The sequence below is a fragment of the Drosophila virilis genome, chromosome 5, assembly GCF_030788295.1.
Source record: "Drosophila virilis strain 15010-1051.87 chromosome 5, Dvir_AGI_RSII-ME, whole genome shotgun sequence".
NCBI classification, from domain to species: Eukaryota; Metazoa; Arthropoda; class Insecta; order Diptera; family Drosophilidae; genus Drosophila; species Drosophila virilis.
Window position 1 is genome coordinate 9,735,774 of NC_091547.1, and position 24,412 is coordinate 9,760,185.

Below are 24,412 nucleotides of genomic sequence, written 5' to 3' on the forward strand. Positions count from 1 at the left end.
TTGCCGAAAAAGACATTAAAAAAAACAACAACAACAACAACAATAACAACAAATCCAGCCAAAGCCAAAACGAGTTTTGTCGACTGTCTTCGCCGCCTTCGGGCCGCAAAACTTGAGCTTAACGATTATTTTCTTTGTCATGGCAAACAATTTTCAACTTTTTTATTGTTGTTAATTTCTTGCAGCGCAGCTTTTTAAGCCGCGCCAAAATCTCTCTCAAAAAAAAAAAAAAAAAAAACAACTTCGCACTGCGCGGGCGGCGCGCAGCAGCGGCAGCGACGCCAGCAGCGGCAGCGACGCCGTTGCTAATAATGTGCACAACTTTTAGAAGCTCAACGCAATTATGGTTAACATTTTGTTGTTGTTTTTGGTTTTGTTTCTTCTTTTTCGCTTTTAAACAAGTAATCATTTATTTTTAAGAAGCATCCAAATCAAGTTTGAGCAATTGTTAATGCAAAAAGCCAAAAGGGAAAAAATCAAAAATGTCAGAAAAAGTGGAAAGATTTATACCGTACATACATACATGCATATGTGTGAGTGTGTGTGTGTATGTATGTTTGCACATTAGACGCTCCATTAGAAAGTCGCAAGTGTAGAAACAAACAGATTCATATGATAAGTAATTACATACATACTGTACATTTACAGGAGCGGCTTGTGCGAAGATCGGGTACTCCAAGCGGAAACCTGAGCCGAATAGTTGATAATAGGGCCAAGTGCAAACTTTACAGGCGAGGTTAACTCCAGTTTCGGAAACACGAATGCATCCTTATTACGTCACAATTATTATGTATTAACATATTTTTGGGACCCTGGCAGCTTAACAGTCCGTCCCTGGCTTACAAATTCAATGGCTTGCTTTGAACTCTGCATTTCTTGACACCTTCTCTACTGAGGAATTTTTATTGTTCCGCTTAATGTTTATTATTTGATTAATGTACAAATATGCATATGACAACATTGTCTTTATGCCACACAACAAACTTATTTCCTAATTAACATTATAATGCTCTTAAGACAAATACATATGTCTGTATGCACTTATGCATTAATCTGCATTAAGAGTGTACACACTCATAAATCTATGGAGTAGTTTAACAAGTGTGTACATAGATTGACAAAAAATATATATAATACAATGTTTAATTTACATTTGGATTATTTCATATTTCTCTGTTACAAATATAAGTACGTAAATGCATACATACATACATATGCATTTACACATTTAGAAACATACACGCACACAACACACATTTGTGAAAATTTTTCTTTGCTTTTTCATTTAGCAGCACTTCCACATTCCCTTTTTGAAAAAAAAAAAAAAAACAACAACAATAACAACAACGTGTAAATGTCGCTTCTTCTCTCTCACACACACACACACACATTCACGCAAATATGCAAAGGTACACAAGGCAAAGTCAGCGCCTCCGCTCACGAGCGATCTTCGTTTTTTTCGCATGCAGCGAAAACAACAAAAACGTTGAGCTTCGTGTATGCACACATATGCTTTGCTTTTCTGTATTTGAATTTTGTAGCTTTTCGACTCTCATTCTTTTTGGCTGGCATTGGCTTCGCACTCGCACTCACATTCGCATTCGCCGTAACAGTTTGATTTTATTTCTGTTATTGCAGCAACAAACGGAACTCTCAGGAATAACGCGTTTGGCGCATAACGTAACGCAAGCAAGCAATTTCCCCCACACCCAGCGTGGCGACAAAAACAGCAACAATAATAAAACACTTTGTTACTAGCTTACATAAAGGCAAAACAGCAATAAAGTGAGCTTGAAGAATAATGCAATAGCAACAAACACAAAAGTCGTTCGATTTGGTTTATGGCCCACAGGCCGCAGTTGAAATATATAATTTATTATAATTAAAAATCAGCAGCGAGCAAATAACATAAATATATATGTATGTACATATGTACATATATGTTTGTTTGTATGTAGATAACTGTCAGTGTTTGAATTTCACTTGTCTTGTGTGTTTATTTCTCGTGCAATCGCACGCGTGCGTGTGTGTGGTGTGTGTGTGTGTGTGTGTCGCAGCTGCCATTGCAGCAGGCGGCCTAGGTGATAGTGCAGCTGAAGCCGACGGCGACGACGCGCCGCTTGTCAAATGTAACAAAAGAGTCAAATGTAAATGTAAGGAAAAAGCTTCTACGTGACCGATTTGAAGTTTTTTGCTTAACAACTATGGGAGGTGTTGGACACAGAGAGACAGAGAGAGAGAGAGAGAGAGAGAGCTTTGCATTGAATGCAGGTGAGTTAATTATTATGCGAAACGTGCTGCTATTTCAGTTATATGTATGTACATATATCTAACATTACACACATACATACATATGTTTGCAGCGTATACTCACATATACCATACATACATATGTATGTACATATGTTGCACGTTTAGTTTCTTCGTCCTTTTAACAGCTGATCGCTAAATATTCGTACGGAAAACACGGATATTGCCAAAAATAAAATTCGCACCTTAAACTGTCTCCATTTCGTCAATTAGTATCGCTTAGAGCTTTTCAATTAAGCGTGTAGAATTTCACATAAAAGCGTTAATTACAAATACATAAGGCATAAACGCAACACCGTTAAAAATTGAGGTACATACATAATTACACACACACACACACACACACACACACACATGCTTTTAAAAGGTATAGTGGGGGCAAGGGTGCACGAAAATGTTTCCGATGAAGTCATGCTGGAACCTAAAATAAATCAGCAATATGTGTGTGTGTGCATGAACGATCATTAAAAAAACAACTCAAACACACTCACAAAATAATTTGCACTTTTTAAGTACAAAATGCAATGCATACATTTTACATGGTATATATCTCCCCCCTCTCCTTTCGCGTCACACACACACGACACACACATTAAACATCCATAGAAAAGGAGACACAGAGAGAGCGAAAGACAGCCAGCGAGAGAGAGAGAAAGAGTGAGAGTGAGACAGATACAGCTCAGCAACGGCAGTTTTTGTTCTTGTGAACATTATGGCTTCGCCTTGGCAAAAACTCATACACAAAATCTCGCCCCCTACATGAGCGAGCGACGCTGTTAGCAACAACAACAACAACAACAACAACAAAAACGAACGAGCACAACGAATGATATTTTTGAACTCCACTACATAGACAGAGTTGCCAGCTTACTGGCAAATACATACATAAGCATATCTATGCATGATTTTTGGTTTATTTATATCAATAGTTGTGGCGCTAGCTGTCAAAGTTGCTTCAATTAAACAAACTCTGCTAATGAATGCTGCCAAGCCTGCCTTTTTATCAGGCACAACAAATAAACAACAACAACAGTTTTTCATTTGCATGCGCCGCTGAGTTTTTCGTATTGGTGTTGGCAACTCTGCGCGCGCGCCAAGCATACAAAGCACATACTCACGCGACGCACACATATTATGTGCATGAACGCCAAAGTTACCCAGTTGGACAGCATGTATTATATATATAATGTATGTACATTGCAATGGCAAAACATTAAATATTCTAATGGGATTAATTACCTAATTGCATTAAGAACTTAGGACCACTCGAAAAATGGGCAAGCATCTGATATGAGAACCAATGCTGTGCATGAAATAATAAGGTAGTAAGCAGTGCTCTTGTCATGCAGTCAAGCGCAACTGGGTATTTTTTGTTGAACTCACACTCACTCGCTTGCTCGCTCTCGTTCGGAACTTCGTTCGTTAGCGCGGCGGCTAGACCAGAAAACTTTTCGTGCGCGCTCGTCAGTCGTCAGTTTTTCTTCAGTGGCTCCGCGCGTTTCGCATTTTGTTGTGCGGGCTGCTACTCCGCAGCAGCAGGAAAACTACACATACATACACACAACTGAAAAACTTGGCTTTTTAATAAAAATAAATTCAATTTTATTGCTTCTTCTACCGCGCGCTTTTACACATATACAAATCGTGCGTATCTCTATCTCTCTGTGTATGTGTATTAACATAATTTTGATGTGCAAAGCTCTTTAAAGAAAAAAAAAAAAAAGAAAAAATCTAATCAAAACGACACGACGACTATGTGCTGCCTGTGATTCTATTTCGGTGTGTATACCTTTAAAACAAGCAACTAAAATGCATTAGACCTATATGTATATATTTTTAAATAGACTTAGAACTGTACTTTCTAATATGTGCGATTGATGATATACTGTCTCTCATTTTCGCTCTTTCTGTGTGTGTGTGTGCGTGTGTTTTTGCATATAATCAATATTTTCAACGTTTTTTGCATGCGTGTATTAGTTTGGTGAGCGCCTCACTTTCATATCGATTTTTCATGCGTTTTTGTGAAAGCTTTTCTGCATTGCAAAAGCTTTTCAGTGCAACAGCAAACTAATACACGCGCATACATACACATGGGCATGTGTGTATGCAATTTGAAGTAATGAGGGAACAATTTTCATTAATTTAATGAACACACACACACACACACACACACGCACACACCCACAAACATGCATGCAAATGAGGTCAAGTGTCGCTGTGAAAAATTGTACGTTCTCTCTCCATTCGTATGCAGCCAGCCTGACGATTGTGTGAAAAAGAGTGAGTGCGACGACGACTACCGTTCGTTACATAAGCTTTTACTAATTGGCGAATATACATATGCGCAGCAGCAGCATAAACTTCCAAAGCGCGCTTTTCAATGCATTAACAACAACGTGTACATGTGTGCGTATGTATAATCATTTTTGTCTTGGTATGAATAAACATTTTAGGTAAATTGTTGAAAAGCACGTTGTCAAAAAAAAAACAAGAAAAAAATAAATGTGTCGCTGTTTTGAGCTCTATGTACAGCCGCCATCTTGGTTTTTCCCCCCTATGGGCAACCCAGTCGAAACAGCCGTGGCAGCACCATACAACAACAATACAATATATTTTTTCAATGCTACTGGCGGGCTGGCAACGCTCTCTTTTTACTCCCTCTCACTTTGGCTCACTTCGTCGGCTGCTGACTTCGTTTGCTTTTCGTTTTATGTTTGTACAAGACAAAAAAAAAATAAAAAAAGCGTGAAATTTTCTCTCTGCACTTTTCACACACGCACACACACAGCAGCAGCAGCGCTCACAGGCGCTTTGGCGCTTCGTCGTATGCTCTCTTTGTAGCTTTTCGTTGCTGCCAGTGGATGGAGGGAAGAACGGACGGACGGACGGGAGAGACCGACCGCCCGCCACATATTTTTGTTTCCACTTTGTGCTACACTTCTACTTCGCTGCGGCTGCCTTCTGGTATTGTTGCTGTTGTTGTTGTTGGTTTATGTACGTAAATACATATGTACGTGCTCTACAGACACGTTTACATTTTCATTTTTCATATTTTCGGCCTGTTTTTTGACTCACATATACATACACAAAGACACTTTGCTTTGTCGCTTTTATAATCTTTCACTTTATGTGCACACGCCATGTTTAATATACAGACAAACATACACACACACATGCATACATACATATATATATTTATGTGTGTATATGCGTTCACGCTGCGACGTTGCCAAATTTCACGCGCGCACCGAACTTTTTGTCATGTAGCTTAAAAGTTTCATTTGTTTACATTCTACGCACATGTGCAGAATAACAAAAGTACAATAATAACAATAATAATGAGAGCCAGCACGCACAACAGCAGAAAAGCAGAAAAGCAGCAACAACAGCAAGAAAAATAAAAGCTTTTGCGCAACAAGTGCAAAAGCAAAAGAAGAATATGAAGAATACACATGCAAAACAGAATGCAAAAACGCGCAAGTATCTTTGCTTAGTACTTGTGATTTGTTTATTATTTCTTTTTTTGGGCCAACTTTTAAGAGATATACGTGTGTGTGTGTGTGTGTGTGTGTGTGTGTGCGTGCGTGTCATCAAATTTGAACCACCCACGTCTTTAACGTAACGACCTTGCATTTGGATTATTTTGTTGGTCTTCTTTTGTGCTCTTCAATTTCTACACTGACCTACACGTTTTTGGTCGCGTGTGCCATAAATTCTTTTGCCCTACAGACTTTATTCTATAATTATTATTTTCTGTTATAGTAAACGAAAATATGAAAACGTGCAAAATAAAAAAAAAATACGCGACTTTTGTAGGCCGTTATCGTTGGCTGCTCTTTGCTTTTATTTTGTATACATTTGTTTTTGTTTTTTGCTAGTTTCTTGTCTCTATTGTTATTATTTTTGCGAGTGCCAATGGCCAAAAAGTTCATTGAACTTGTTATTGTTTTTTTTTTTTTATATATATTTTTGTTGATTATTTTGTGACTTCAGTTAGTCTCTTCGCAATTTCACTTTCATGCGGCCTACAGACAATTTACTTACAAATATTTAGTTGTTGCATGTTTTTTAATGCAAATTGTTGACCTTGAAGATGGTTAAGAATAATTGTTCAAGGAAATTAGATTGAAAGATCTGGAAAATAAGCTTTGGCATCTTATTTAATTCAATTTTTTAAAGAGATTGTAAATGAAAATTGAATTGTTTATCAATCTTTTGATTTGTTTAGCATATATTGAATAATTTTGCGGTAGTTTAAGAAACCAACTTGAAGTTTCCTTCAATAAGGCAGCAAGAAGTCTGTTGCACTATTCAACAAGATCAAGTTTTAGCTCTCCTGTTACCGCTTTACATCAATTATATATAGCAGCATATATAATTTAACAAAAAACAAGTAAAAGTTGCTAGTCGGGAGCTCCCGACTAGGGGATACCCTGAACTCTCCTCTTCCAACATCAAATGCATATATATATTCTATTTTAGAAGCTATATGTCAAGTTTGGTGACTCTAGCTCTTATTATTTACCCAATTTGCTCAAAAAACAGAAAGTTGTTATCGATTTTTATCGATATCGCTTCGAAACGGAGTAAGTTATCGATTGTCGGAAACAAACTCGATCTGCGCAGGCAATAGGAGCACCCACATCATACATACGGACAGACGGACATGGCTAGATCGACTCTGCTATTGATGCTGATCAAGAATATATATACTTTATGGGGTCGGAGATGCTTCCTTCTGCCTGTTTGGATTTTGCACAAATACAATATACCCTTTGCCCATTTTTAATGGATTCAGGGTATAAAAAAAATCCTATGCAAATGTTAATGTGTAAATGCGCAACGCCCCAAACATCACCTGTCATATAGAGTAGAGGAAGGGGGAAAAAAAATCACCTAGACACAGACACACCTATTTAAAAAGTCGGCGTGACCACATTTTCAAATTACAAAATGCCCAAAACAAGCGCGCGACACACATGCAGATGGAGGAGAACATTGGCAGATGAAGTGCGAGCGAGGGGCGCGGGCGGTGTGGCAGAGGCGGCGAGTGGGCACAGTTCGGACCTCATCATGATCGTCATTACAATCATCATCATCATCATCATTCGCGAGTCGAGTCGAGCTGCCGCAGGCACAATTCAACAGCAAACAGACAGACACATTTACTCGGATAGATAAAAATCCCATAGCTGTGCTCCCCCCCCTGCATCCCCTTGCAATCCCGCCGCTCAACCATTGCCGAGAGCGACAGAGACGCCCTTTACTCGAACTCGAAACACAAGCCCTTAACATTCACATTTTGAATAGCTTGTTGAGGCATAAAAAAAAAAATAATAAAACAAAAAACAAGTTTTCGTTTTTCTTCTCTGTTGGCCGCTTTTAATGGCAAAAACGACATTTTCTGCCTTTGCCAGAGCATCGCAGAAAAGCAGAAAACCTGTGTACGACTTTGCGATTCACCTGTAAATGGCTGAGGCTGAGTCTGAGGAAAACGGAAAACTTTGTGCATATACAAAATATTACAATATCATATGCTAATGATGCATTATTCGATTTGTGATTTATTATTGAGAGTTGTTCATATTCAATTTGAGCTCTCTGCTAAATGGATATATTTAATAACAAGGAAAAATGAAATTATATATCGAATGGTTATTTCTGGATGATAATACAAATAACAAGCGGTCAGGAAAGAAACTGTTACGTGTTGCTGAAATCTTTAGGGTTATATGGAAACCCTCTTAAATTCAAGAACTAGATAGATTTTTATTACGATAACAGAGATCAACTTTAATAATTTGGGAGATATAAGTCTGTATATATAGATCTGTATATAGATCTATATATATGTAGGTCTCAAGATTATAGCAAAAAAATAGATGTAAAACGAAAGGAAAACATAGATGGAAATGAATTATGCAAATTGGAACGTTCAAAAAGGAAAAAAGCATGCTCTAGAAATTAGATAAGTAAATTCTTGCAAAATGGGTCATTCCAGAAATCGAAATTTACAACAAATCTCAATAATTTTCGCAAACCTTCTGCGTATTTTCATCTGTAAATTTGGAGCATTATGAATTATAAGTCTATGTTGGGACTAAATGCAATATGTAGGGTATGTTTGTTGGCATAAACAAATATAAAAATCGATTCATATTATAAAAGAGCGACAGAAGACGACGAATGAGGCTGAAGTTGAGGTTGCGACGCCTACGTTTCGATTTCTTTTCGGTTTGTTTTTTTTTTTTTAGACTCTGTTGCGAATGCTACAAGTTCTCTTTTTTTTTTTACCCTCTCTGCACCTCCTTCTTTGCCTATTGTTGTTGTTGTTGCTGCCAGAAATTAAATTATTGAAAGTCAGCGGCAACTGCGACGTCGTAAATATACAAATTTTATGTCTGTATTTGTGACTGTGTGTGTGTGTGTGTGTGCCGCTCAGATAAATTCCACTTTATGCAAATCTTGTGGGGGTAACTTTTTTTTTTTTTGTTTTTGTTGCTCGCTTTTAGCAAGAACTCCTTTCTTTAATTTTTTCTTATTTTTATTTATATATATATATATATATATATATTTTTTTTTTCAAGTTATTTCCATTTTAAATTTGTTTTTCAGTCGCGTTTGTCGATTTTTCTGTGTGTGTGTGTGTGTTTTATTTTTCTTTAAACTGGTTTTTCTGCCAACTCTCGCGCAACTGCCGCCCGTTTTTCGAAATGGCACAGTTCTTGTATATTTTGCGAAACCGGTTTTTCTTTTGACTTTTTAGAACAGAACCAACCAGAACAAAAACTGACAACAGCAGCAAAGAAAAGAACAAGAAGAAGCATTGCCAGCAGCAGCAGGCTGCAGAAAATACGTATTGAACGTTTATTTTCTCTCCCTCTCTCTATCTCTCTCTCTTAGCTCCAAGAGAATTTTCTTTACTTAAGCTTTTGTATGTTTCCCTCGTCTTCATACCAAGTCCCAAAACTCATATATATATATATGTATATAGACTCCATAGTCCCTTCTGTACGCCCCTCGACTTCCTGGAGCTCAGGACAGTTGTTCGTTGACGCTGTGATCCCCTACGGTAGAGCGGTTGGGGGGATCTCCGGCCGCACTTTTAGGGGTTGCAACCCCCAAAAAATGTACCCTTCGCACTCGCACTCGCTCTTGCCCTTGCCTTAGACCGGCCTAACCAGTTTTCGGGGTTGCTTTGGGATCCTGGGACCAGGAACCGTCTGGCGCGTGCTTAGCATAAAACCTTTTTTTCCATTTTTTTTATATAAATATATACGGTTTTTCTTTTTTTACCCGATTTGCATCATGCACGGCACTCAAGTTGTTGGCATTTGAATCCCTGATTTAATGAGTTCTGTGTCCTTACAACTGCGATTCATTCAAGTGCCTAGATTAATATCATGATATGGGAGAGTTTTTCGCTAACATTGCGTGACATTTTGATAACGCTTTAGTTTGATAGTAGATCTCTCCACAATGCAGTCTATTGAATATCAAATAAGATTAAGAACATCAAAAATGACATTTTGCTGTAAACAATAGAATCTTTACAAATTGATTGAAAGGGATTAAGTAAAGTTGTGAAAATCTATTTAGAAGAAAGTAGAATGCATCTGATACCATGATCAAGATAAAGTCCTTATAAAACGCGTCAAACTAAGAGATTATAAAAGCCGAAACCCCTTTAGAATAGATTTTTGCATTTCGATAACTTTTCGTGTTTCCCCCACAAGAATAATCGATAAATCTCGCTTTGCCTCGTTTTGAGGTTATAAACTTATACAATTTCCGGTATTTTTGGCACCTGTTTGTAAAAATCTAGTTATAGACATATGCAATACACATCTATTTCTAAGTATTCATTTTACTATCTTTAAACTCAGTGTTGCAATTGCTTATAATGGAGGTGTTGAGGGATATTCTATCCATATCTTAACAACCCAAGAACGGCAGCTGCTAAATTAATATCTCAGGTTGGGTTTTTCGCTAACAACGTACCGCATATGAAAATTTTGGACGTCGTTTGATAGTAGATCCCAATACATTATAAGTACTTACATTCCATTATAAGTACTTACATTATGTTATAAGTACTCATTCGCATCTATTTCATCATGTCTGCAATTGCATATAATACGATGTATCGGAAATGCAATTCCGTCGCATTTTAATTGCAAATTGCTAAAATAAACAAAGTTGAGATTTTCGCTAACAACGTTCCGTAAAGAAATTGTTTGGACGTCGTTTGATAGTAGACCTCAATACAAGCCCAGATATTACTCATACTCTCATGCTCATTCACAATCGGCAACATTTTTCGACAACTCTATGCTGCATGGTTGCCACATCCGCTGAGAGAGCGCCCCCAAAGCGCAAATAATGCGCGTCATCTCTACAACATTTTCTGTGGGGTCCAACTGTACTTTTTCCGCACAAAGAGCAACATGCTCGGCAACGAAAACGCTTTGCCTCTCTCTGCCTGCGTTGGGAAAAAAGGATCCCAATTTTCGTTATAATCCTCCACCATCTGCGCAAAAATAAAACCTTGCATGTGCAAAGAGCGTGCGTCACAAAATGTCGTGAGGGAGAGCGGGAGGGAGAGCGAGAGAGATCCTTTTTCATGCTGACGCTGACGCTGCTGCTGCTGCTGCGGCTGCAGTCGCTGCATGCGTTGGCAGCGAGCCGCCCTTCCGCCCGTTTTTACCTACTACTCCTCGGCGTCTGTCGGCTGCTGTTGTTGAACTACAATAACAACTAAAATAAATCCCTTTTGCTTTGTTGTTCTATATATATGTGTGTGTGTGTGTGTGTGTGTGCGTAGGAAAAACCCTCAGCTTAAGGCGAACGACGGCAGAGCGCGTCGACATTGTCTAGCCAATGCATCATCTGCGTCGCTGTCGCCGTCAACGTCGCTGCCACTTGGGGTAAGAGTTACTCTAACTAAGAACAGATGGCGCCACTGCGCATGACTCGCACCTTATGTACAAAGGCCACACAAGTTCGCACACACACATACATATGCATATATAGGTATACATACATACGAGCAAACGTATGTAAATAGAAAAAACTGATCCCTCACACAATGTAACCGTCCGCCTAACGGTGCCCTCCTGCTCTGGCATCTCTTTTTTGCTCCTCTTTCGCCTTGTGCTCAGCCAGCAACTCCTAACAACAAGCACAGCATGTGTTTTTCGCCATTATATTTTATATTGATCGGCTGCTTCCTTTTCACTTGGCAAAAAAAAAAAAAACCAACTTGTGAAAAAGGGAGCCCGAAGCGAAAAGCCGAAAGCAAACCCAGCGTCGTCGTCGTCTTCTGTTCTGCGTCACGTAGCGCACATCATGCTGTCTCTGTTGCGCGCATTGTGGCTAGAGAATTGTGCATGGGCACAGTTAGGTTTTCTATAGAACTTCTCTATGTCGGCCTGTCCGCCGCCTGTCTGACTGCCTGCCTGACTGCCTGCCTGCCTGCCTGCCTGCCTGCCTGCCTGCCTGCCTGCCTGCCTGCCTTCCTTACCGACGTGGGCCATAAAAACGAACAAGCGAGTGAGCGTGTGCTGCAGCTGTCGTTGCCGCTGCTGCTTTCCACCTCTTTTTTATGTTGATGATTAAATTACGGCAGGAAACGGACGCACAGAAAACAACAACAAGAATGCATACAAGATGCAACTGCGCGCGCTCCCCTTTTCATTAAAAATTTCCATGCAAATTCGCCGCGCTGGCATCAGTCTTCTTAATTTGCTTTTTCATATATTTTTCGCTTCCATTTTGAAAATTGAAAATGTGACCCAGCGGCGGCATTACTAACCGACTCCAAAAACTCTTGCCACGTTTTCTCTCTATCAATCGCTGCCTGGCTGGCTGGCTGGCTCTCGCGGCGAATTCAATTGCTCGCATTATGTTTGTCTGTTTACCTGCTTACGTGTGTATGTGTTCGGGATGTATTCCCGTTATATTTGCTCTGCTCTTTGGCACGCTCACTGCAATGCATTTAAAAGGCTCCTTTTGCCTACCTGCCTTGGGCTGCCAGTCGTCTGCCTACTTGGCAATTTCATAACGTGCCCCCAAAATACATATGTGAGGCTCACTCTCTCACACACACACACACACACACACACAGGGACGCCGCTCGCTCTCAGCAACTTCGCACTGGTCGGCCATTTTGGTGTGTGCGAGTGAGCGGGCGAGCATGCCAAACCGAACGCGTCGAGAGCGAGAGCAATGAGTGAGCGTCGACGAAGCGTCGCGGCGAAAATGAAAAAGGGTCTCTCAGTCGCCAGCACATTTACGTCGTTTCAGTTGCTTTCGTGCGCTTGGAGCTTTTGTTTGGTTTTAGTGTGTGCACGGCAGATCGCGACGCGTGCGGTGTGCTGGCCAAAAAATTACATACAATACATACACACACACACATTGAGCAGCAGCAACAACAACAAACGCTTAAATCATATAGAAAAACAAATTGTTTTTTCTCGTGCATTAAGAAATTTATTAAGTAAGTTTGTGAAGTGAAAATAAATATGGACATACAAAATGTGAAATTATTTCTATGCGAAGTCTCCCCCATTTGTATTATGTATGAGTGTTGCTTCAAATGAAAAATGTTCTATTTTTAAATGCATCATAAAACAAACGACGCACACACACAAATATGTGACAGGCAGCGATTGCTTCATTCTTCAACTTTAAAATTATCTGAAAATCGTAAACGTTTCTGTGTGTCTGTGTGTGTCTACTTGTGAAATTTTCCACAACGAAAAACCCACTGGGGGAAAAAAAAACCACACTGAAAACGCACACACGTTCATCTCGTTCACATATATTGTACGTTTGTAGTTGTGCATGCAGCAGTGACGACGCGAACGTCGACTGCGACTGCGAAACTTCCCCTCTTTATGTTTCATGCTGCCTGCTGCCTCGTTAGCTGACGACGACGCGTCGACGTCGCAACGTCTCGTCGTCATTTATCGTTTCCATCGATCTCCAACACTAGCAACTGTAACATCGCCACAAAATCCGTTAGCCGAGTATTTGTACTTGCGCTCTCGTTGCTATCGCTTGCTCTCATTTGTTGAGTGAGAGTGGTGTGGTGGCGAGTGCCGTTCGAATGAGCAAAGTTAAGAAAAGAACAAAAAAGGAGACAAAAAAAAATCGAAGCAAAGATAGAAGTATTTGAAAGCAAGCGACGGAACAAGAATAAAAAAAATTGCATTCGCAGTTGTGTGTTTAGGCGTCACAGAGGGCGCTTTTGTGTGTTGGAAAAGTATGTTTCATTCGTGTTAGTGTATGTGCGTGTGTTGAAGCAATTCCGAAGCTGTGTAATTTGCATATGTAGATAAAAATAAACATATACATATATAAATATATATATAGATTTGTGCTTATACGTATGAAGAATGCAAATAATAATCTCACTGAATTTTCGAGCTCTGTTGAGCGTTTATGTATGAATGTGTGTGTGTGTGTGCAAAAGAGACACTAGGCGGCTTTTTGTTGCCTTGCCGTAGCTGAAATAAAACATGAACTTGACCTTGAAGCGCTTGCTAGTTGCAAAACATAAAAGCGAGTAATTAATTGCTATTGTTTTTTTTTTTTTTTTTTTTTGCTTTAATGTGTGTGTGTGCGTGTATTTGCGTGAAATGTTGTCTAGTTATTTGTATGGCAACCATTACTAACTGTTTTTTTTGTGCTATTTTTCCATTGCATTTGCAGTTAAACTGACATAACTACAAGCATTTGACAAAAACAAGAAGGAAGATAACAGCCAGAAGATAAAGCAGACAAACCAAACAACAAGCTTACAACAAAACAAAAACAAAGCATATATCAACCTTGCCTGCGACACTAAACTGTAATTTCCTGAAAGCTGCAAAAAGAAAAACGCGCCTGGCAGAGAGCACAACTCCAAGCGGCAGAGCCACGTCGAACGACGACGGTCGGCAAAAGGCTTCTTCCCTTCTCCTTCCTTTAAACTGTTTAAAAATTCGGGGCAAACATGGACGACGATCAACAGTTTTGTTTGCGCTGGAATAACCATCAGAGCACGCTAATCAGCGTCTTTGATACGTTGCTAGAAAATGAGACACTAGTCGATTGTACGCTCGCTGCCGAGGGCAAATTTCTCAAGGCCCACAAGGTGGTACTATCAGCATGCAGTCCCTATTTTGCTGTAAGTAAACAAACATACAATTAAACGTAACAAATGTAAAATTTATTAATATATAAATTGTTTGCATATTGTAGACATTGCTGCAAGAACAGTACGACAAGCATCCAATTTTCATACTCAAGGATGTCAAGTACCAAGAGCTGCGCGCCATGATGGACTATATGTATCGCGGCGAGGTGAACATCTCGCAAGATCAACTGACCGCGCTACTCAAGGCCGCCGAATCGCTGCAGATCAAGGGCTTATCCGACAATCGCAGCGGCACCGGCCCAGCAGCTGCTGCAGCACAACAGCAAGCACCTAAACCGGATACACACCATCGCGTCAAACTGAGTGCACCCTATACACTGGAGCAGACCAAGCGTGCGCGCATCACAAGCGGCGCAGCAGCCCCTGGTGCTGGCATGGTGGATGCCGCTGATGTGTCCGGTTCGCGTGAAGGCTCCTCCAGTCCATCACGTCGTCGTCGAAAAGTGCGACGCCGCAGCATGGAAAATGGTATGTGATAAATACAAGCAATACAAACGATGCAATTGTCAACTAATACAAATTTTCCCATCTAATTATAGATGTGCACGACAACTCCAATTCGTCAGTGCTAGCCGCCGCCTCCAATCAGTCAATCCTCCAACAAACAAGCGCTGGCCTTGCTGCCTCCGCACTGGTCAGCACTCAATTGGCCAGCGGCAGTGCAGCAAGTGCAACGGCCGTCAGTGCAACAGCCTGCGGCAACAGCAGCAGCAGCGGAAGCCAAGTATCGAACCAGCCATTGACCACCAGCAGCAGCAGTAACGTTACCAAAAAGACTGAAAGCGCTAAACTAACATCGACCGCAGCTGTCCAGGGCGCCCCACAACAGCAGCAGCAGCAGCAGCAGCAACAAACAACAAGCGATGCCATTAACACCGACAATGTACAACAACAACAACAACAACAACAGAATCAAGGCGCCCAAGGCGATGCTGAAGATATGGATGTGGCAAGTGGTGCAGCTGGCGGTGCAACTGGCACCGTTGCCGTTCACACTGGCGTCGTTAAGCAATTGACAACGCTCGATAAGTCGAATCATAAACAGAAGATCAAAGATAATAGCATAACAACAACTGAAATGGTAATTGAGCCCAAGGCCGAATACGATGATGATGCGCACGATGAGAATGTTGAGGATTTGACTTTGGATGAGGAGGATATGACAATGGAGGAGCTGGACCAAGCGGCCAGCACCAGTCAGGGTGGCGAAGGATCTAGTCAAGGTTGGTTTCCGCATCTTTAAATTCAATAAAAGTTCTTTAATTAATATCGATTTACCTTCTTTTTTTTTCAAATTTATAGCATATGCAACATGGCAACACGACAGATCTCAGGATGAACTTGGACTAATGGCCGCACAGGATGCACAGCAACGGGATCCACAAGGTGAGTTTTTCATTGCATACTCTATACTCGGAAAGATAGTTCAAGACTATACATATATAAATATATAATAATACAAATGAAAAAGCAAAAACAGTTAGAAATATGGTTAGACCAGCCGAGCACGACGACCAGCTAAAATTTTCAAATGCAAATTAGTAGACGCATAAATATGCTCTTTATAAAGACAATTATTTTTCACACAACTCTCAATTCACAATATTTGTTTTACGTTTTCGATTACAACTAATAAATAACTAAATACATTTTTTGAAATTAAATGAATCATAACATAAAACTGCAAAAAGTCGTGCTCCGAAAAAAGCTCTTAAACGTTTGAGAAAGAATTGTTTGTTAGGCAGAAAGTGTAGAAAGAAAGTAAAGATAAAAAACAAGCAACAAGAAATATGCAAAAACACTAAAAAAAAAAAAAATGAAAAAGAAAAAACAAACAAAATTCGAAGCGGCGGCACAGCAAACAAAAAAAATTTAAGAACAAATCATTTCACAAATGTTTCAAGTATAATTAAAAAGTTAAATTTATTGCTTATGTTTTTACTTAAAAATATTTTTTTTTTGTGTTGCTTTGCTCCGCTCTCGATGCTTTAGCCAAAAATAATTACCTAAAAACAAAAAAAAAAAAAAAAAAACATAATTTGTGCAAGTTGAAAGTATACTACTCTTTTATTTATTTTGAGTTTTTTTTTTTTTAATATAACTAACTTCAATTGTTTTTTTTTTTTTATGATTTGATCACACATAATTCGTATAACTCGATTTTTTTTGTTCTGTATATATTTATTGTACTTATTATACTACATTAATATAATTTTTAACACACATAAATGAAAAACACAACCAACCACCAACAAAAACATTTGCTACTATTTACCCAAGCCCCCGATATAGCTATCCTTCACTATATAACTAACTTTTTTACTATAAAATAACAACTCACCAAACTACCATCAATTCATTTGCGCTTTATGAAATGTGTTCAATGTATGATTTGTTTTAATATACACATATATATATATAAATATTATTTTTTATTACATATATATATCATTTTATATATATATATATATATATTATACTATTTGGTAATCATTTGGTTCTCTTATGTATTTGGTGTTCTTTGTGCCGCATTTGGTTTTTAACATTTTGTTATGTATATATATTTTATATATTTATTGTTTAACACACAAACACACACACACACACACACAAACATATTTTTTTTATATACTTATTTAGTTGCCATGCTATTTTAACATAAGCCGCAAGCTGCTGCTCCATAAGTTCTCTCTCTCTATCTCTATCTCTCTCTCTCACTTTAAACTCATTCGCTGCCAGAGCATTCAAGAAAACGAAGACACTTCAATTGCGCTCTCCCACGCTCAGCACATTTCCCCACACGCACACAGACAGAGACAGATATACACACACATACACACACATTCATACAGCACACTGCAGCTTCAACTTTGATTGTGTTGTGTTAAGTTAGTTTTTAATTATGTTTTGTGCGTGAGTGTAATATGTGTGTGTGTGTGTGTGCGTGTGCGTGTGAGTTGATAACAAAAGTTGCCGTTATCAATAGCAATACTCATATGTACGTCACTTTAGTTATTGCTATGCCTGGTTGTGTGTGTATGTATTCACAACGTTGCTCTCTCCCCACGTGTGTGTGTGCGTGTGCGTGTGCGTGTCTGCCCAACGTTGCTTTCTCTGTCCCTCTCACTCTCTCACCGAAAGCTCTAGTGTTTGTTTCAAGTGCTGCTGCAGTCCTGTCAAAAGTTTTGTTGTTATTGTTGGTAAACCACTTCTAGCAATTTTAACAAGCAAAAAAAAAAAAGAAACTATCTAAATTCAAGTTTAACTTTTGTTTTTGTTAAAAGTCATACAACACACGCACATCATACCCACACATACACACACACACATATATATATTTCACAACAAACCCCCATTTCGGCACTGTTTGTTATCATTTTTGTTACATTTGCTTTTCGCCATATTCATAATTGCGAACATCTGTTGATTCGTCTTCGAACTTAGAACTTTTTCCCATTTTCCCCTCTACAGCGCGAGCTAATGTTTTTTTTACACGATTTTAGTTGATTTTTTTTGTTCTTTTTAAACAATATATACATATATATATATTTATATAAAAAAAAATACGCATGCAGTTCTTAAATTGTAATTTTAGTACTATGTATATTTATCTATATATTATATTATACATACAATGTCTATGTATATATATAATTTTGCTTTATTTTGGTTGACGGGACTTTTTTGTTTCATTTATTGACTTTAATTTGTGTTTATCCATTATGTTTTATGCTAGTTTTTAAGAAATTCTCGTTTACTCTCCGAGTTTGGCAATTCTTTTTGACCAAGCAAGAGAGCGCGTGCGCGCAGCTTTTCGCTCCGTTTACCGTTACGTTCAATGCACACGCGCGGCGCTCTCTCTTGAGAGCGCATTGCGCACGCATTATCGCGCGTTCCTTTTGTAAACTTTAACGAGTCAAGTGAATCAGTGTACAAAGTAGCAGCAAAAAAAGGAGCAAAAGATGAAGGAGAAGAGCGGATCAGCTTGGTACAGAGTTGCTGTCGCCCTTGCCCTCGCCGTTGCCGTTGCCGTAAGCACATCCGCCCGATCAAGTTAATGCCGCGCATTTAAAGCACGTAGCCATCCAGTGGGTGGTGAGGTACAGTTGTTGCTTAAGCGCTGGTACTTGATGGTGGCGCCCTCTACAGTCGGTGGTCATCAGATACTCTTTTGCGCTTATTACCAGGTAAGTATGCTTCGCTCGACGGTATCGGTTGGGCGAAGTGCGAACAAAATGAAATTAATTTTGATATTTTAAGTTCGTTTTTTGTTTGTGCCAAACAAATCCAAACCAAATATCCAAACCTCTTCCCCCATGAGCTTTCCACAGTTTCCTAAACTCCACTCCATCCAAAGAAAAAACAAAACATTCATCATACATTTTACCTTCCCCCTCCAAAAAAAAAACAAAAAGAAAAAACATTTTTACAGAGTTTTCAGGTAATGTAGCAAACAGAGAGCAAAGCTTTGCCTAAAAATAAAGCTCTTCCACTCTATTTGAAGCAATTTTTTTTATAATATATTGCTTACACTTAAAGCGCCGCCCCAGGGTAAGCTATAAACTATCTAAAAAATTATAATCATACTTCATTTACCTATTTTACGCTGCATTATTATTAAGTGTATACACATTAAATTACATATATATACATATATATATATATATATATTTATTGTATATATATCATACATATCTCTTATTATTATTATAATTTATTCTACGTCAATTTACATTTACCTTGCATTACGCTCCAGCCAATTGAGTCTCTGTTTTATGTTTTAATTTTATACATTAAATCTTAAACAGAAATTGCTTGAAGCGGTGCCAACAAACCCCAATTTTTAAATGATCTCTGATTTATATATAACAAAGAATCTCGACACCAACAAACAAGAAACCCAACAATTTTCCTCGACAGTAAACCAAGAACAACACAAACAAAACAAAGTTTTTACCTCTTATTTCTCAAAGTTATATTTCACAATTTGTTTTCAATCTTTTTAAAGTGTTGTTGTTATTGATTATGTTTTGATTGTTCTATTGCTTTGAACAGGTTTCATTAGGTTTGCATTTTGTAGGCTAACAAATAAATTATATTATTACATGTATAGAAAAGTAATATAATTTTTTTTTTTTTTGAAAGAATAGGTCTGGTATTTCAAGTTAGATGTGTCTATAATGTATGTACTTTGTTCATATGGAACGTGCGTCATTTGTCTGGTCAAACCACTTACTTTCTGTGTCTATATAGCTGTGTAGATCCTCTATCCCTTGGCGCGCGCCCCCCTTCCGCTCGGGCTCAAAGCTTGTTTTCTCATAATTTATAAGCGCGCGCGCGCGCCCCCTTCCGTTGTTAAGTCTTGATGCTGCTAGTCGCAGCTCAGTTCTGGGCTCTGTGGTACTCTCTTTCGTTCAACTCTTTCGCTGTCTCGCTCGCTCTCTGCTGCTGCTGCTGTTGTTGTTGTTGTTGTTAATTGTTAATCAACATCAAGTTGAAAGATTCGTTCAAGTTCAAGGTCGGACAAAGATTTTTCTACACTTTTGTGTGCTTTATGTGCGAGAGGTTTTTGTTTTTGTGCGTTTTTTTTTTTTTAAATCAACTTTTTGTAGGCATGATTGCGTCTTTGTTTTGGACATTTCAGATAGAAAATGTTTATATCTGTGTATATGATGTGCTAAAGCACATTTATTTTTTCTGCTGTGCATTCCCTCTTGATGCTAATGATCATTTTGTAGATGAGTGTATTCTGTTTTCATTGGTTAGTAGTTGCATTGGGAAACAAGTTTCTTTTCAAGTGTTTTTTTTTTTTGGCGGGGTATTCCCGGACGGCAGATTCATTAGCATATTATTGTCTACAAATTATTGAAAGCGGTGAATAAAAAATACATTAAACTTTGAACACTCCCACCATAGAAAATAATTCCTTGAATAATGCTGAAAAATGCTATTTGTGTTTTGATTATTCACGGGATTTTGTCATTCCTCCACTTCAATTCTTTGACGCCTTTATCGAATATTTGTTTGACATTTGCACTCTGACTTTTGCGGTTTAATAATTGCGTTTCGGTTGCAGAAGTTGTTTAGTTGGCCTTGACCCAATTCGAGCCAAGTGCTTGGCTGGCCTGTAAAAGCACAAGAATCAAATGCTTTTAAGGTTGTCGCTGCTGCTGCTGCTGCAATGCGAATAAAGCTTTTTGTGATAACTGTACACACACGCACACATCTGTATGTGTGTATCTGTGTGTGTGTGCACACGCGAACGTTCTAACGTAATTGGCATATAAACTAGTTTATATATTAAAAAAAAAAAAAAAACATACACAAATTTAATCTTAGCATTTGAATGCAAATGTGTACAAATTTTATTGCTCTAATAATCCCAATTGAATTAAGCTTTCCATATGTATATGTATGTTGTAGTGTACACTTTTCTCCATATCTATTTACTTTGTAGTTTGGTAATAGTTTTTAAACTGGGCCTTTTCTTGCTTTCAACTTGTACAATTGCAATTTTTGGTTAAAAGAAAATCTGAGATTTAAGCGCCAAAGACGAAAAGAGCTTTTTTCATGAGGTCAAGGTGTGAGCTTAAGGAGGACTAGAAGATAAATTAGCAAGTCTGTTAGGAATTTGTTTTTGCTTATTTGTGTGTCATACTCTTCCTCTCTCTCTCTCTCCCTCTCTCTTTATCTATATCCGGTCTGCCCGGTGTGTAGGCATGCTAATGCAGCCGAGCTTAAAGCTCAATGCGAACACCCGAAGAAAGTCCAGCCGATCGATGGCAATGCAACAGCAAAAACGCCGCCAGTCAGCTAAATCGATGTCCACGTCCACGTCCATGTCCTCGTCGCCGTCGTCGTCGTCGTTGCCGTTGCACGTGTGTCCCACCTGTGGTCGCATTTATCAAACGCTTTCCACATTGACGCGCCACATGCGCAAAGAGTGCAATCAGCCCAAGCTGTTCATATGCCACCTGTGTGGCCAGGGCTTTCACTATAATTTCAAGCTGCAACATCATTACCATCACACACACCGGCTCAGTGCCTGATCCTAAAGCAACAAACCTTTTGTTTGTTTTACTGTACACAATTGCATATTTTTGTTACAAAGAAAAAAAAGAATGAAAAAACAAGTAAAAAAAAAAAATAAAACTCAACTATTCAATTTAAATGAAAAGTAAATTTAATTCGTTTGCGCGTACTACTAGTCGGTTAACTGTTTGTTTGTTTTTGCCAGAAATTGAGAGCGAGAGCGTTTTAAGAGCTTTTTTCACAATTAGCGAGCTTTTAGTAAGGATATATTAGTATTTCTTGATTTGTGCTTGTTGTTGTTGCCTAAGCCTGAGCCATGTTCTCTTCTATCTCTCTCTCTCTCTCTCTCTTTTTACATTGTGCGTGCGTGCAGCCGAAGTCGCCCCCGCCTCTGATACACTGTTGCCACAAATTGTTGCCGTGCGTGGTCGCTCAAGTCGCAATGCTCGAAGAAAGCCCAATGCCACCAACATCCCGTCCCCCTTTCAATCGACGGCCACGGGCGCCGCCACACGCAGCAAGCCCAGGCGTAAACGTAAATTGGGCAGCAGCAGCAGCAGTAAATTGATTACGTCGCGCAGGTAAATGTGTGCTTTCACTCTCTCTCTCTCTCACACACATACACACTCAAGTTGTGCTTGGCTCTCTTACAAATCAGTCTTTCGTCCACTTTCGTTGTGTTTCTCTTTAGAAATGTATCGGCGATCAGCAGCGAGTCGGCAACAGCATCGACATCAACGTCGTCTTCTTTAGCGATGGCGGGCGGAGCTGGGGCGTCGGCGCCTTACGTCTGCCAGACATGCGGTCGCAGGTATCAGGTGTTGGGCACATTGACGCGCCACATGCGCAAAGAGTGCAACCAGCCAAAGAAATATGTGTGTCGCATGTGCGGACGCGGTTTTCACTATAATTTCAAGCTGCAAGATCACTACTATTACGTTCACAAGGGCGTCTCAAAGAGAGACTTTAAGAACGACGAGGAGAGCTTAGGCTAAGAGTGTACTGTACACATTTAAAAATGTTGTTTGTAAATCATGATGAAAAGCGCTAATAAAGCCACTGAGAGACACACACGAGTGTGTTTCGTTCAATTTTGTATGTGACAATGTGCGTGTGTGTGTGTGTGTGTATGTGTATGTGTGTATACTATTACAAGCTTAGGACAGGCCAGCATAGGACAGTGTTGTTTGTGTGTATGTGTGTGCACAGGCTAGGTGTAGACAGTTTAATACGCCGCATGCACAGCAGAGAGAGACAATAGTTTCGTTCAAATTGGTTCGAACAGAGCAGGAATATAGAAAGCTTAATACGCACAAGCAGAGCAGTTGAGAGTTGCCTTTGAAATATTTTATGCAAAGTTGTCGTCGTGCATGCGCACACAAATACGTAGTTAAAACAAGCTTTTACCTTGCTCTCTCTCTCTCTCTCTCTCTCTCTCTCTCTCGCTCTTGCCAAACATCTCATTGCAGGTCTTCTTGAGTTGAGCTTAAATCAAGCCTCCTCGTTTTACTATGAGCCCGATATACCGCTGCTACTACCGCCGCTGCCGCTGCCGCTGCCGCCGCCAACCCCTGCGTCAGGGCCAACGCTGCGACGCGGCAAATTGAGATCGCGTAAGAGGAGAAATAATAGCGCAGCTGTCGCTGCGGCTGCAGCAGCTAAAAAATTAATGGCGCCACCGCCAATACCGCAGCCGCCGCTATCGGAGCGCAGCAGCTCGGCAGCGACAATGGCGCGCAATGCCGAGCTACGGGACGATGGCAAACTGCAGTGTCCGCAATGCCCGAACGCATATACCCGTCTGTCGGCGCTGAAGCGTCACATAGAGTTCGAGTGCGGCCAATTGGAGAATTTCCGTTGCGCGGTTTGTGATGCGGGCTTCAAGCGTAAAGATTCATTGAATCGGCATTGCAAGGTCAAGAAGCATATTACCAAATATTTGTATTAGGTTCTTTCACTCTCTCTCTCACAAATTATATATTAGACTGTTTTTTTCTTCTTCTTTCAATTGATTAAAGTGCGTAATTTATTGCTGCGGCAGTCAGACGTCAAAATGATAGTCGAGTGTTTGTTGTTTCAAGGATATTCAACCGTAACACACATATACACACACATACTCTTACACCTATAAAAACATACAGACAAACGAACAGTTCCAAAAAGTCCCCATCAACCAATATGAAGAGAAAGCCTAATTTTTGTTAATACGTGTGATGCTCTCTTTCGTGCCTGCGTGTGTGTGTGTGTCTCCTTTCTCTCATTGCTGCAACTGTTGTGCCTGCCCGAAAGCTCGTCTTGCACTCACACCTTCACACATATTCATGCTTATTATATTTAACACTAATGAAAGCTCTCTTGCATCATTAAATTTACGCTCTTCTATAGAGAGGCTTGCGCGTCTCTCTTTACCCTCGCCTCTCAACTCTTCTCTTCTGTCTACTCCACTCCACTCTTATCTTTTGCTCTGTTCTTCTATTTGTTTTTATTCTTTTTTTTTTTTATTATTTTAAAATTTTACTTTTATTAACCTGTGTGCGCTCTGCTGTGCATTTTACAAATAATTTTGCCTGTTTGAAATTTGTTTTTGTTTGACAAAACGCGTTAAACCAAACCCCAACAAACATTAATTTATTAATTTGAACGAATAATTGCAAAGAAGAAAAGCTGAATTAAAACACGCTACGAAAAAGGCCTTTTAACAAAATTAAAAATTAAAAAAAAAAATAAAAAAAAAGCTTACACAAAACTATTTTATTGTTAACGGCATTTTGATAACAACTAATTATTGCTTGTTTTGTGCCTTGAAAATGAGAACTAAAAAACCAACAAAAAAATAATAATAATAATAAAAAAGCATGCCAAAATCAA

The 24,412-nt window shown here is 39.2% G+C and overlaps 1 protein-coding gene across 28 annotated transcripts in view; it reads left to right on the top strand.

The window, feature by feature from the left end:
- The first annotated feature begins 2,122 nt into the window (after positions 1-2,122).
- lola (longitudinals lacking) overlaps positions 2,123-24,412 on the top strand; it is an 82,769-nt gene continuing 60,479 nt past the window's right edge. For 5 of the 28 annotated variants that reach the window (XM_070209553.1, XM_032436107.2, XM_032436106.2 and 2 more), the window contains exons 1-5: positions 3,776-4,089; positions 14,026-14,482; positions 14,557-14,980; positions 15,052-15,735; positions 15,815-15,898. In XM_070209553.1, coding sequence (XP_070065654.1) covers positions 14,309-14,482; positions 14,557-14,980; positions 15,052-15,735; positions 15,815-15,898 — 1,366 coding nt within the window. In that variant the 5' untranslated portion in view covers positions 3,776-4,089; positions 14,026-14,308. Of the gene's footprint in view, positions 2,272-3,768; positions 4,090-12,611; positions 12,809-13,387; positions 13,577-14,025; positions 14,483-14,556; positions 14,981-15,051; positions 15,736-15,814; positions 15,899-21,229; positions 21,577-21,917; positions 22,126-22,235; positions 22,555-23,013; positions 24,306-24,412 lie in introns of those variants that run through there. The other 23 variants (XM_032436094.2, XM_032436097.2, XM_032436096.2 and 20 more) reach the window with 13 other exon arrangements.